Source organism: Dromiciops gliroides, chromosome 1 (assembly GCF_019393635.1).
Source record: "Dromiciops gliroides isolate mDroGli1 chromosome 1, mDroGli1.pri, whole genome shotgun sequence".
Taxonomy (NCBI): domain Eukaryota; kingdom Metazoa; phylum Chordata; class Mammalia; order Microbiotheria; family Microbiotheriidae; genus Dromiciops; species Dromiciops gliroides.
The window spans coordinates 235,017,553-235,032,041 of NC_057861.1; the positions used below are offsets into that span (position 1 = coordinate 235,017,553).

The 14,489-nt window shown below is 34.8% G+C and overlaps 1 protein-coding gene across 1 annotated transcript in view; it reads right to left on the reverse strand.

The window, feature by feature from the left end:
* Positions 1–14,489, reverse strand: part of ROCK1 (Rho associated coiled-coil containing protein kinase 1) — a 132,028-nt gene that overhangs the window by 11,785 nt on the left and 105,754 nt on the right. Inside the window, 8 exon segments of the mRNA XM_043964625.1 lie at positions 706–871; positions 4,037–4,131; positions 7,893–7,962; positions 9,883–10,048; positions 10,051–10,066; positions 10,970–11,130; positions 12,852–12,906; positions 12,908–13,006. Coding sequence (XP_043820560.1) covers positions 706–871; positions 4,037–4,131; positions 7,893–7,962; positions 9,883–10,048; positions 10,051–10,066; positions 10,970–11,130; positions 12,852–12,906; positions 12,908–13,006 — 828 coding nt within the window.

Consider the following 14,489-nt stretch of genomic DNA (forward strand, 5'->3'; position numbering starts at 1 on the left):
TTAGGATATTTGGAGTTTTAGCCCTATAGCTATACTAAAGAGCTCTGTTGCCATAGAGAATTGACAATCTTTTGAGGCCCAAATCCCTTCATTTGTCAAACGTTAATGGGGTTGGAATAATTCATAGTGCAGAAACTTCAAAATCAGGAAGGACTTCAGTCCAACTCCATCCTTATGCAGATAAGAAAACTGAGGTTCACAGGTATGAAAAGACTTGCCTAAAGTCACATAACTAACTATATTAAACTGTCTATTTCTTCAGGTTTAAAATTTTATGATTCTAATATTAAGACCAGGCCATATCTGACTATATTATAAACTTTAGATGAAAGGAACATATGTGGTTGTGCACAAATATACACACAGAGACACAACTTATTTATCTACATGGGGACCTCTGGTAATCTCAAGGATGACTCTTTTCTACCTGGTACATGAATCAGCACCACGTTTTATATTTGTAAATGCATGCATGGAAAATAAGTGAATTTTAATATTTAACTAAATAAAACTAGGAAAACAATGATGTCCCAAAGAGAATATAACAGATTTCAAAGCAAAATACATTTTAGAGTATCAACTGTTTTGAACTTTCTAAGCTCTTTCTCCTTGACTGGAATAGCATGAGCATAGACTCAGAAATGTCAGTACTTTTGGATAAAACACTTAGTGAGACTTAAATTCATTTTAGTAACATCAACTTACCTGACAGACAGTGTGATCTTTATCTGTAATTTCTTGTTTATTTCGTGAAGCTGCCTTCTTACACTCTTGTGTCAATTCAAAATATTGTTCTTCAAGAAGACGTCGAGCCAACTGCTCTGATTCAGCTTTTGTTTCTGCCAAGTCTAACTGTGCAGCAAGTGTTTCTCTACAGAGTAGTAAGAGATTTCTTTAAGAATGGATATTTTCAGGTAAAGTAAGTAAGTCAAGGCTATCCTTCCAGTTGGATTATTTGTGTCTTTAAACTGCCATTAAAAGATCACATAAACTATAATTTCTTAATCATGCAAGGCATAACACTTAATCTATTACAAAATCCCAATAAAGATAATGGAGTTGGCCTCCATGTATCTCCCTGGCTCTTTTTTTTTTTTAAGTGAGGCAATTGGAGTTAAGTGACTTGCCCAGGGTCACACAGCTAGTAAGTGTTAAGTGTCTGAGGCCATATTTGAACTCAGGTACTCCTGACTCCAGGGCTGGTGCTCTATCCCCTGCGCCACCTAGCTGCCCCTATCTCCCTGGCTCTTTGAAAAAACAGAAAATAAAGTCAAATGTTTAACAAAGTATCTACTATTCTTTCTTTTCTTTTTTTGTTCTTTCAATTAAGTGGAGGCAGTAAAGTAACACTAAGTATTTCATGGTGGAAAAAAATTAACTTTTTTCTTATAATAAAGCTCTGTGCCAAAAGTTATATTTAATTTAGCTGTAATTAAGAAACTAAATTTTAGGGATAGGAGTGATGTTAAAAATATTAGTTCCCCATAATCACAGTTTAAGCCCCAGAGGATGCAGAATTTTGCCTGAGACTATGAAGAATTCTCTCATAAAAATTATGGCTACAGTGCTAACCTACTACTTAGGTTAAAATCTGGGGTAGCCAATAGTGAACTGGCAACTGAGTGTAACAGACTTTTTTTTAGGCCATAACTTATGATTTCACTGGTGAAGAAACTCCCTTTACCAAGGCAGTTAAACACTGTTCTGCAATGTTAGGCTTAGAGGCTTCCCTGGGGCACAGAGAAATTACATGATTTACTTAGGGTCACACAACCTACTTTGCCAGAGACGTGACTTGAACGATATCTTTTTGACTTTAAGGCCAACTCTCTATCTACTATTCAACACTGCCCCTCTTGACAATCATACATTTTAATAAGCTTGTCATGGACACAAACATGGTACAGTAGAAAAAGAAAAAAACCCTCTGCCTTCAGGAAATTGAAGACCTGGTTCATATCCTGTCTATGTTGCTAACACTTATATGACCTTAGGAAAGTCACTTTTTCCCCTTGAGCCTCAGATTCCTTACTTATAAAATTAAGTGACTGGACTGCAGGGCCTCTGAAACCCCTTCTAGCTCTAGCTGTATGATTCACCTTATATTTTGATTTGGTTGAACTGAGACAAATTTATTTCTTTAAAATGAATGAGTCGGGGGGCAGCTAGGTGGCACAATGGATAAAGTACTGGCCCTGGATTTAGGAGGACCTGAGTTCAAATCCAGCCTCAGACACTTACTAGCTGTGTGACCCTGGGCAAGTCACTTAACCCTCATTGCCCCTCCCCTCCCCCAAGAATGAGTCACAGAATCCTAGAAACGTGATGGTCCTCAGAAGTCATACAGTTCAATTTCTTGCTAAATCAAATAATTCCTTCTCAATGTTTTGGACAGGTGGTTATTCAGCCTCTGCCTGAACACTTCAAATGATGGGGAAACTCTTTACTTCACAAAGTAACTCTTTTGGGGTCTTAAAGACAATTTTAATTATTTTTTTTTCCTTTTCTTTCTTTTTTTTTTTGTGGGGCAATGGGGGTTAAGTGACTTGTCCAGGGTCACACAGCTAGTAAGTGTCAAGTGTCTGAGGCCAGATTTGAACTCAGGTACTCCTGAATCCAGGGCTGGTGCTTTATCTACTGTGCCACCTAGCTGCCCCCAATTTAAATTATTTTTTTAGTTCTTCATTATGTTCAGCAGAATTCTGCCTCTCAATAGTTTTCATAATTTGGTCATATCTCTGCCCTTTGGAAAAATACCAAATAAATCTCTTTTTACATGACAGCCATTTGATGCCTGAAGATTGCTATCATATTATCTCTCCTTCCCCATGTCTACTATTTGTGAGCTTAATAATACAGTTTCCAGAATCTACTATCACCTAAATCTACCATCACACTAGAGTTTAGTTTATCAATATCCCTCTTACAAAAGGACATTTACATCCTTTGATTTCTTCTATTAATCTAAAATTATGTCAGGTCTACTTGACTATGGTTCCAATGTTTTCTATCAAATCATATTACCTCCTAATAACCAGCTCAATAACCTTAAGCAAATCATTTTAGTTCCTCCAGTCTAAAGTTTCTTCCTTTGTGAAATGAATAATATATATTTCCCAAGGACATTCAGCTCTAAGATTCTGATTTTTGAGTAACACGCATTAATTTAGTAGCTCCCCATTGCCTCTAGGATAAAATACAAACTCCTCATCTGGAATTTAAGGCCCTTTACAATTTGCCTTCAACCTACTGTCCTAGCCTTAAATTAAAATACTACCTTCACATATGCTACAGTCCAGTGAAATGGAGGGCTATAAGATATCCCCCAAACTCAACATTCATTCATCACACTGTCCCCTAGCCCTAGAATGCAATCAAGTCTCCTCTCTTGTCTCTGAGAATCTTTATTTTACCTTGAGACTCTGCTTAAACACCACCTCTTCTGAGGCCTTTCCTGGTTCTGTCCCCATTCACCTCTTCTCCTAAAACTTCCCCTCTTTCCAGGAGTTATTTCTGTCTTCTTCAGATTACCTTAGATTACATACATCTGTGTACATGTTGAAGTGAGGGACAAGTTTCATTTGTGTCTTTATGTCCCTTGGGCCTAGCAGTGCCTTGCACAAATTAAGTATTTAACAAATGTTTGTTGAATTAAATGTCAAAGCAAAATTAATAAAATATGGTCTAGTAAGAGTTTCTAGGAAACTTATTTTAAAGATTAAATACGGATAAACTTTAGTACCTCAATTGTTTATATAACAGAGTATTCAAGCATGCTTGAAAAATTTATTTTCTTAAGATGTTTAATATTTCTCTTTGAAATCTTTTTATACTATTAATTTGCTTGTCACTTTCCTCACATAAGGTAAAAACCTTCAGTTCAAGCCTGTGTAAATTATTCCTAACTAGATCAGAAATAAGAAATATTACATAGGACCGGACAGACAGTTATCTTCATTAATATTATTGAATAATTTCAAACTAAAACTTAAGATCACTTTATTGTAATTTCTAGGTCAAAGAAAAATGGACATACTTTTCATTTTGCAGTTCCTGTATTTTCTTTAGACTTTCTCGATTTTTTTCTTCAATGTCCTCTTTAAGTTCCTTTACCTGAGTTTTATAAAGTGTCTGCAAAACAAGCACCAAGGAGAAATAAGCGGTTTTGATATCACCAGTTAAAAAAGAATTCAATTGAACTCTGTAAGATAATCTAGCAAGCTAATCATTTGAATTTTAATAAGTACAACTTTTAAACTTATCAATTCATACAATTAATATTGTTTATAAAACATTTTTACATTTTCTTATTCAAATCACACATTTAATTTCTCAACAGTATAGGCATACTACAAAACTTAATTTCAAAAGAATCTCTTGATTCTGAGGGTTCTAGTACTTCTCAACTTTGATGTATAGTCCTTTAACTTTTATAATTACACTTCTTTACTGGAGTAAAAGGCAAAAGTTAACATATCATCAAGTGCAGTGATACTTGCAAGAAATACTTATGCTGTCAAAGTAAACACCTCTTTAAGAAAGACTTACTTCTTAAGCAGAATATAGAGAGCAGTTTACATGATTGACCACAAAAATGTAAATGATCACAACACTGAAAGACTTAAGAACACTCATCAAATGGGACTTCAAGGGACTGCAATTAAAGCACATTGCCCGTCTCTTGTTAGAGAAGTTGTGACATATGGATGTATAATGAGGCATACCTTTTCAGACACGGTCAATACGCTTTCCTTAGCAGTATCTGGTGACACTTCTAATGGACAGTGGGGAGGAAGTAGAGTAGTATGCCATTGGGAAGTGACAGTGACTTATGCAAAAAGAGCATTAATAAAACATTTTTAAAAGATAAGGAGGGGCAGCTAGGTGGCACAGTGGATAAAGCACTGGCTCTGGATTCAGGAGGACCTGAGTTCAAATGTGACCTCAGACACTTGACACTTACTAGCTGTGTGACCCTGGGCAAGTCACTTAACCCTCATTTCCCCACCAAAAAAAAAAAAAAAAAAAGATAAGGGAAAGAAAATTCAATCCTCCAAAGATATGATACATGGATGCCTATGGCAATGCAAATAAAATGAGAATAATGATAACTTGATCTAACTTGTGTTTAATGTCCTAAAATGTTCCATCCTACCATTAGGAGTAACATTCTCTTATCTTGCTTTAAACCCTGAAAAATTGAGTTTCACAAAGAAAACCTACCTGGAGATAAAATGTAACAGTATTGTTCCTTACTATACATGCTAATTATTCATTCTTATCTTCTTCCTTCTTTTCTTTTCTTTTCTTTTCTTTCCCCCACCAAAACAAGGTCTCTCTATCTTGCCAACACTGGAAATACTGGGGCTTACACATGGACCTGGTCCCACAGCAGGATGGGACTTCTGACCTACTCCATTTTCTGACCTAGGCTGGTTACCCCCAACCTCTTCTTCTTCTTCTTCTTTTTTTTAATTTTTTTTTTTTGCGGGGCAATGGGAGTTAAGTGACTTGCCCAGGGTCACACAGCTAGTAAGTGTCCACTGTGCCACCTAGCCGCCCCCCCAACCTCTTCTTTAGGAAATTTGATGACCTATGTTCCCAGGGGCTCACCATATTAAAATATTTTATCCTTATCTTAAAGAATTTAAAACATAGTATTTTGAGGGTTTTAAAAAATTTCCTTAATTACCAAGTCAGGCAAATCTTGGCCCTCTTGACATACTCATAACTTATGTTTGAAAAAATAATATTCTCTCTCTTAAAATAACTAAGAAGCTTGAACATATAAAAAATGAAAGAATTTAGTACACACTGCTATATTCTATAAAGAGTAACATAAGAAATTATTTTATCATTAATAATTAAATGTAAAATACATGAAAACATTTCTCTTAACCTATATCCAAGGATTTAAAATACCAGATAGGGGCAGCTAGGTGGTGCAGTGGATAGAGCACCGGCCCTGGATTCAGGAGTACTTGAGTTCAAATCCAGCTTTAGACACTCAATACTTAACTAGCTGTGTGACCCTGGGCAAGTCATTTAACCCCAATTGCCAACAACAACAACAAAACACAAAAATACCAGATAATTTTTATCAGATGGGCTTTCTGGTTTATGAGAATAAACTTCTGTTTTTGCAATATGGGGGGGGGGGAGGAGGCGGAGAAGCTAAAGCAGTGACTTATACCTACCAGGAAAGCAGATTCTTTAAAATTCTAAGTTTCTCTCTTAACAGTAAGCTGTTCTTGGTAGCCAATGACATTATATTGGATCCAGTTCCCATTATCAATGCTAAATTATTCTTTTTTTTTTTTTTTTTTTAGTGAGGCAATTGGGGTTAAGTGACTTGCCCAGGGTCACACAGCTAGTAAGTGTTAAGTGTCTGAAGCCGGATTTGAACTCAGGTACTCCTGAATCCAGGGCCGGTGCTCTATCTACTGCGCCACCTAGCTGCCCCCTAAATTATTCTTAAATAGGGCTATGCTATAGGTTCAATGATGTGCAATAATACAGATTATATTCAAGAACCTGGCAGTTCTTTGAATGTACTTTTTGTCTTTAAACTAACAAGTCATGTTGGTTTAAACTCAACATACAAGACAGAATTTAATATTATATACAATTTTTATTTAACTTACGAGAAGCAGGGAAATAAAAGATTCAGCTGAATATTTTATAAGCAATACTGAACTAAATTTTTCTTTTTACCCTGGCAGCAATATATTTTCCAGTTTTATACTGAGGACAAAAAGTAGAAAAGCAAACCAATGAAGCAAAAAAAAAAAAAATCAAGTGACTGGCAGAATGAGCTACAAGGGCAAGAAGAGTCTCTTCACCAAACCAAAAGGTACCTCTGATACACTCAACTTTGTTTAAGGGTAAAACCAGATCTTAAAACAAGAATAATTGCTATAACACAAAGTAATACAAAAGCATGCTTTCCCCCCACTTTCTTTTTTCCCCTCTTATTCAAGTTTTCTTATACAAAATGACTAATATGGTAATGTTTTATGTAACTGCACATGTAGAACCTATATCTGATTGCTTACTGCCTCAGGGAAGGAGAGAGAGAATTTGGAACTCAAAACTTTACATTAAAATGTTTATTATTATTTTAAAAAATACAAAGACCCTTTGCTGGATAGAAGATGTTCAAAGGACAGAGAGCAGAAAGATAACTAACCTACTAGACTAAAAGGGGAAAAAAGGTTGGTGGTAACAATAGAAAAACAATTCTAAAGATACAGTGAAGCAGCAAATCAGATACAGCAAGAACACTGATCAATCCTAGTCACAAGACAGTAAAGCCTGTGTCAGAGATGGAATAGATTTTTTTTTCTTTTTTGGGGGGCAAAAAGCAGAATGGAGATGGGTGTGTGTGTGTGAAAGTAATGAAAAGCGAGAAGCTCTAAACAGACCAGTTATTTTGACAACCCAAAGGGCATTCTGCCCATGCAGAGCTCATGGAAAAGAATGCCAGTAAGAAATCCCATTATCTAAATGCAATGAATAGTTTGACAAAGAATTAAACAGAGATGTCATCTTCATATCTGAAAGCAATATATGGTCAATCCAGTCTCTCAAGATTACTCTCTAAAAGACAAACTTCTTTGTCTAGTCATTTAAATTTTTTTTGGCTGGTGGTAAGGAGCCCTACTTGAAGAATAAATCACCAAAGAGCATAGTCTTTAGTTTAATTATCAATTAGATCATCAATTCCTTCCATTCAAAACAACTATATTGGCTGGAAATTGCAGGAGAAGCCCTCTGCCTCTGACACTTGAGAGGAAGTCTTTTACTTGTTAGAAGTATGTAACCACAACACTTTAAGATTTTTTTTTACAATTCTGATATTAAAAAAATCAACAAATGATTCTATAACTTACTGAAAAATATTGTTCAGCTTCAAGCTGATCCTGTAGTTCCCGCATCTGTCCTTCATTTCCACAATATTGTCTTCAGAAGAAAGAATAAAAGAGTCAGTAAATGTATCTGCTTATAACAGAGTAAGGAAAATAGTTGTAGAACTTATTTAAACCTATTTAAAATAAAAACTGGATTGCTGCAATTGCTATATTTTAAATACATTCCCATGCTACTAATATATAACTTAATAATTGAGTTAGTTATAGTAATGGTTCCATTTCACTGTTGAAAAATATACTGCATTAATGCTGGGGGGGCAAGGAACCTTTTTCTTTGTGAGGACCAACTATAAACAAAGCAAAATATCGACAACAATAAACGTGAGGATTAATCTTAATTGTAAAAAGCAACTTAATTTAGTAGTTTGGGAGATTGAAAGAGAAACCAAGAGAGAACATAAACCTAATAAAAAAAAATTAAGGTAGTTAAGGAAAAAAGGGCACGAGATGAAGAAGAAACAAAGGGGACAGTGACAGAGATAGAGAGAGATTGACTGATAAAGAGGCAAGTAAAAAGGAAGACAGAGAAGGGCAGAGAAAGAGGTACAAAAATACACTTAGAGGAAAACAGGCCCATAATGAAAGACACAAAGATAGTGACATCGAAACAGTGACATGCAAAGAGAAAAAGAACGTGTTATTTGTATAATTCATGAAACAGATTCTGTCTAGTTACTCCTTAGAATATTCTAACAAAAGAAAAAATATTTTAACTACTTTTGAAATTAAGAGATAATCTACTGGCCCAACCAGTGGTATCATATTTTGGTATTTTCCTATAGGCTGGTAATCTGCAAGCCAGATATTCCTTACTCCTACATTAAAATTTTCAACTCAGCAAAAGGCACTGGTTCTTTTGATACCCTAAATTTCCCTTGAATGGTTTGTGGGGGTAAGGACTAGACAGAGAATGGGGAGAGTGGATTTTTACTGTGTGTGCAAAGTAAGTATTCATTTTAATTGTGAAACAGAATCTAAAAAGTAAAGGAGAGAAGAGGTGTGATTTATGTATGATTCAGCGAATTGAAAAGGAGGGATGCTGCTGCTTCCTAAAAACAGAAAGGCCTGGAACAGATACTGATTATTTAATTTACTGGTCCTGGAGTTTCTCTTTTATCTCTATCCTATCATATCAATGAACTGGAAATTAAAAAATTTGGTAGGAAGCACACTAACTAAAGGCTAGGAATTTGATAAAAGAAAAAAAAAATTGAGTTTGGTAAAGGATCTAAAATTTACCAACCGTAGAATGAAGTGCCAGGTCAAGAGTCAGAGGAATTGAGTTCAAATCTCTCTACCATTTATTACTTTTGTGACTCTGGATAAATCTCTTAACCTCTCTGGGATCTTAGTTTCTTCAACTATAAAATAAGGTGGTTTGACAAGATGATGTCCAAAGTCCCTTCAAGATCTAAGCCTATGGTCTACGTAAAAAAAGAATTAAAACAACTCCAATATATAAGATCAAATAGTAGTAAAGAGGGGGAGTGTGTGTGTGTGGGGGGGGGTAGGTGTTTAGCCTAGGAAGAATGTGAACCCTATAAATATGAAGGATCAAAAGAATTGATGAGACCTTTGTAAAATACATTTTTTTTCTGTTGATTTATCATAGTAATTATTTTATGTTTCCCCAAACTGCTTACTTATTTATTTGCTGTTTTCAGGGAGCATAGTCAAGGTTACCCTCCTGAGAGCTAAGCTAGATGTTGATGGTACTTGGCTTTCAGAAAGGAGGGTGGTAGCCATTAGAGAACAGAAGTCATTAATAAGTTCTGATGACAGAAAAGGTGACTAAGTACAGCACATGGACTTTTAATGTAGATTTCCGTGGTGATAATCTATACATGCACTGAAGTATCTTGCATACAGTACATGCAAACAAAAATATCTTAAGTGTATACATATGAGAAAAGGAAAATTCACTTAAAATGTTAATTTTATCAAGACTTACCTTGTGAGCTGAGCTAGTTCAAATTCCAATAATCTCTTTGCTTCCAATAATGTATTGATCTCTTGTTTCATTTGCTTTTCTAACCCTTTCAAATTGTCCTTCTCAAAAGCTTGAGTTTTCAATTCATTCTGTATCAGTAACCGCTTATTTGATTCTTGTTCCAGCGCAGTGTTAGATTCTTAACCTATGATGAAAAAGTACTTTTGGAACATAATACTTTTACAATTGGTTTAGTATCTGTCTGAAAGTATTTATTTAATAAACTTGAAGTCCTTATGGTTTTCTAACTATCTGAAGGCATCTAAGCACTCTTGAATGCCCTTATTAAAAATAATTTTACAGATGAAGGAAAAACCAGACATTAATAGTCTACCGGGAGACCTACAACCCAACTTTTCTGTCAATACCCTTTCTCCTCCTTCTCCACTCCTGATTGGTTATTGCCATTTCCCCCAAACCCCGCTTTTCCACACCATCTACACCACTAAGGGAAGGAATCCAGAGTTCTTTCTCCACTCAAACCCTTGGGCTCTCTCCTCCTTTCCCCTTTCCAACAATTATGGGCTGTCCTCTAGCTTTCCCACTCTCAGGGGGCAGACATGAGCATTCACACTGCTTGCATGAGCAGGAAGTAACCAACCACAACCCTTCCAGTAATGTGGAAGACCACTGGGCTTTATCATATGACCAACTATGCTTTCTGAATCTCCACACATTGCTGTCTTACCTGCAGATGGACCCTTAGGGCCACTGGACCTTGCCATCTGTCAAGCAGCTGAACTCTCCTATATATGTTGTCTTCCACTAATTAGAATGTTAGCTTTTTGATAGCAAGGACTGTCTTTTATGTTTGCTACTTGAGCACTTAGCAAAGTCCTTGAAACATGGTAAATACATCATCCCTTTTCATTCATTCATCATTCATTTATAAACATACACAGTGTAATATCAAGCTAACCCCTTAATAAAACTATGCTATTTTAATTGATGACATATAGTTATCTTCTGCATTCACAAGCTTTCTTTAACATCTAGTTGTTTCTCTTTCGCACTGAAAACAAAGACAACAGTATTCTTTTTTTCTTACTTCATCCTCCATCCTGTCTTTGTGTTCTGCCAAATGCTCCAGTTTCTGCTGAGACTGTTTCAAGTCAACATCTAGCATGGAACATTGCTTTTCAATGTGAACAACTCTATTTTCAGCTTTCTCTCGTGCTGCTCTCTCTTCCTTCAGTTTCTTTTCCATTTCTACAAATATGACAGAATTAAACAGTTCTTAACAATACATTAGCTTTTAACATGAGACAATTTTGTTATTTCTCATTCAAAATGGTTCAATCAGCGAAATTCATGCCAAGTGCTTCTAATATCTGTGACAATATGAAGTACCATTAACAAGTTTTTATAGAGTTTAGTGTTCTTATGAACAAATCAATACATGAAGTATACAAAAAAATTAGTGAATAATCTGGTAGACTCTTTCATGTACAGAATGGCCCAAAGGTTATCTATTATTTATCCAGACCTTTTGTTATCAGGAGGCAAAGAAGAGAAGCTGAAAGACGAATTGGACACAGTCTTCATTACAAGCCAAAAGAAGAAGAGAAAAAGAAGATGAATGTTAGAAATGAAGTAGAAGCTGAAAATGAAGGCTAAGCAAAGACTAATCATCTTTGTATTTTCTATATTGCCTTGTACACAACATGACCAACAAAGAGAGTAAAAAATGAATGTTCTTTCTCAGCAGATTTTGTTTTCCAAATTGTAAGCACTTAAGAACATTTTAAAAGTCAACTTTATTGATGCCTTTTGTTGTTACAACTCACACTGGGGAATATATTTGTGTTAATTCTCCATTATCTTGGATATCAGATCCATATCAGACATATGATACATTTTTTTTTTCTTCAATCTCTCATTTCTGATTTTATTCTGGCTCCATTAATTTTGATCTGGTAAAGCTTTGTAATTTTAGGTAATCAATATATAACCTATTTTATCTTTTGTTTTCTCCTCTATCCCTTGTTTTGCTAAGAATATTCTCCCCAAACTAGCAAAAGCATACATACATGTATGCGCAGACACACACACACACATACACACTGCTTACTTTTGCAATATGGCTAACATGGAAATATGTTTTGCATGACTTTACATGTATAATTGATACCAAATTGCCTACCTTCTCAAAAAGCGGGGAGGGGAAGGAGGGAAAGAATGTGGAACTCAAAATTAAAAAAAAAAATGAATCTTAAAATATTTTACTTGCAATTGGGAAATATTTAATGAAATAAACAAAAAACCCATCACATATACACATTCTGTATGTCTCCGTGTTTAATATTTGTTAGGTAATGGCCAAAGAAATTGTGGTATACAACTATGACAGAACATCACTGCACTTTTAGATTAAAAAAACAAACAAACCCAGAATTCAGAAAATCACATTAAAGATTTATATGAAGTGATGTAGTCAATAACAAAATACTAGGAAAACAATATACCAAGTGATGACAACAACGTAAATTAAAAGGCCCCTACTTTTCCCAAGGCCCAAACTGAAAACTGCATAATTATAATGACCAATTCTGGCCCCAGAAGAAAGACAAGAAAAAAAATGCCCCCCCCCCAAAGTATGTCCTCCTTTTTGGAGGTTTAGAGGTTAGTTTTACATACCCTGTCAAAATCAATAATATGTATTGGCTAATTTTGCTGAACGGATTTTTTCTTTCTTTTTTATTCTCTGTTGAAGACGGATAGGATAGGTAAGGAATATGATCAGGAAAAAGGGTGATTAAACAAAAGATATTCATAAAAACAATTTTTAAAGTGTTGGGTTTTCTTTTGAGAATGAAAATATTGATTGATGTCTGGTTGAAACTACAGTGGTCAAAATACAAAGTTCATGAACATTATTTAAAGCTATCAGCTTTTTGCTAATTATTATAGGCAAATATAAAAACGAACACTTACCAACATTGCAACTGATTTTGCCTCTTCAATAGATTGATGCTTGTCAGTTATAACGGGCTTTAGTCACTTTATGCTCATTTACTTCTTGTTCTAATCTTTGTTGTAATGATTTTAACTTGTAGTTTAAATCTATTTCCAAATTATTCTTTTCCTGAAATATAAGAAGAATCATTTGTACTTATAAAAATTGCCATGGACTTCAAATATCAGCTATTCTTATTATTAGTCATATGAAATACTGATAGCATATTTAATTAGATATTTTCCTTCCTTAAAACAGCTCCCAATGAACAATATCAATGACAAGGAAAATTTTTTTCTTTTGAATAAACATTTTTTTTTGTCCTTTGAAATAGTCATGTATGTATATAATAATGTTCCCTAGGGACTTAAAGAACATCATGCAGATTCACAGCTGGAAAAAAAATGATTATCACAATTCTTTATTTCTAATTTGTTGGTTCTTTCCTTATGGATCATGGTTGAATATGTTTGGGCAGAAGAGAAGCAAGTAGTAGCAATGAAAAACTTGGCATTCTTCTTAGGACAGGAAAATGATTTACATCCACACCTACTGAAACATTGTCTCAATCTAACCTAACCCTAATTTCTCATGGCTCTAACGTTAACCAGCTACATCTTCTATTCATTTTCTCTTCCACCACTTGGCAGACTCATCTGGACACTTGACATTCTACTGAATCCACAATCCTGGTGGGAAGTAGAGGGTGGGAGTGGGGATGTCACAGGGATAATACACATTGCACTGAGCTGGATATGCAACAGCAGGTTGTTTGTTTTTTTTTTGCTGGAAAACCAGGAAACAACAACCAAAAAACATGAAATTTGCAAGATAAGGAAATCCTAAATATTTTCAATTACTAGGCATTTTTACTTCTGCTTCTCTCTGCCTCTCTCTCACATATACCCCTTCACATGAGCTAATTCCTTACTTTAAACACTTTTTCCTCCCACTCACATTTAAAAAACTTGACCAATAAAATATCTCCAAATGATACAAAAACATTTTAAATTAAAAATACTAGAACAATACACTGTTTAATTCTTCCCTTTCACAGATTTAAATATTTACATTTTAGGCAGTTACTATTACTTAAAACAGCAATATCAAAAATATATTCTTTGTGTGTATATGTGTGTATATATATATATATATATATATGTGTGTGTGTAGCTATATCTATATCCATACCTATTTCTGTCTAATGGTAGCCAACTCTGAGGCTGGGAGGAGTGAGGGGAGCGGATGAGAAAAAAAGGGAAATTTACACATTAAGTTTGTTATATATTTAAAAGGAATAGCAAGTTGTATGTAGTGAATTTGCAGTTTCATATGCAATCATCTTTTTCATTATACTATGTTATAGGAATGCTTGTTTTATTCCATAAATTAAAAGAAATAAATTTAAGTTACTTACGTATCTATCTATCTATAATTCTTGTTTTTTTGGTTTTTTTTTTTTTTGGTGAGGCAATTGGGGTTAAGTGACTTGCCCAGGGTCACACAGCTAGTAAGTGTTAAGTGTCTGAGGCCGGATTTGAACTCAGGTACTCCTGACTCCAGGGCCGGTGTTTATCTACTGAGCCACCTAGCTGCCCCTATCTATAATTCT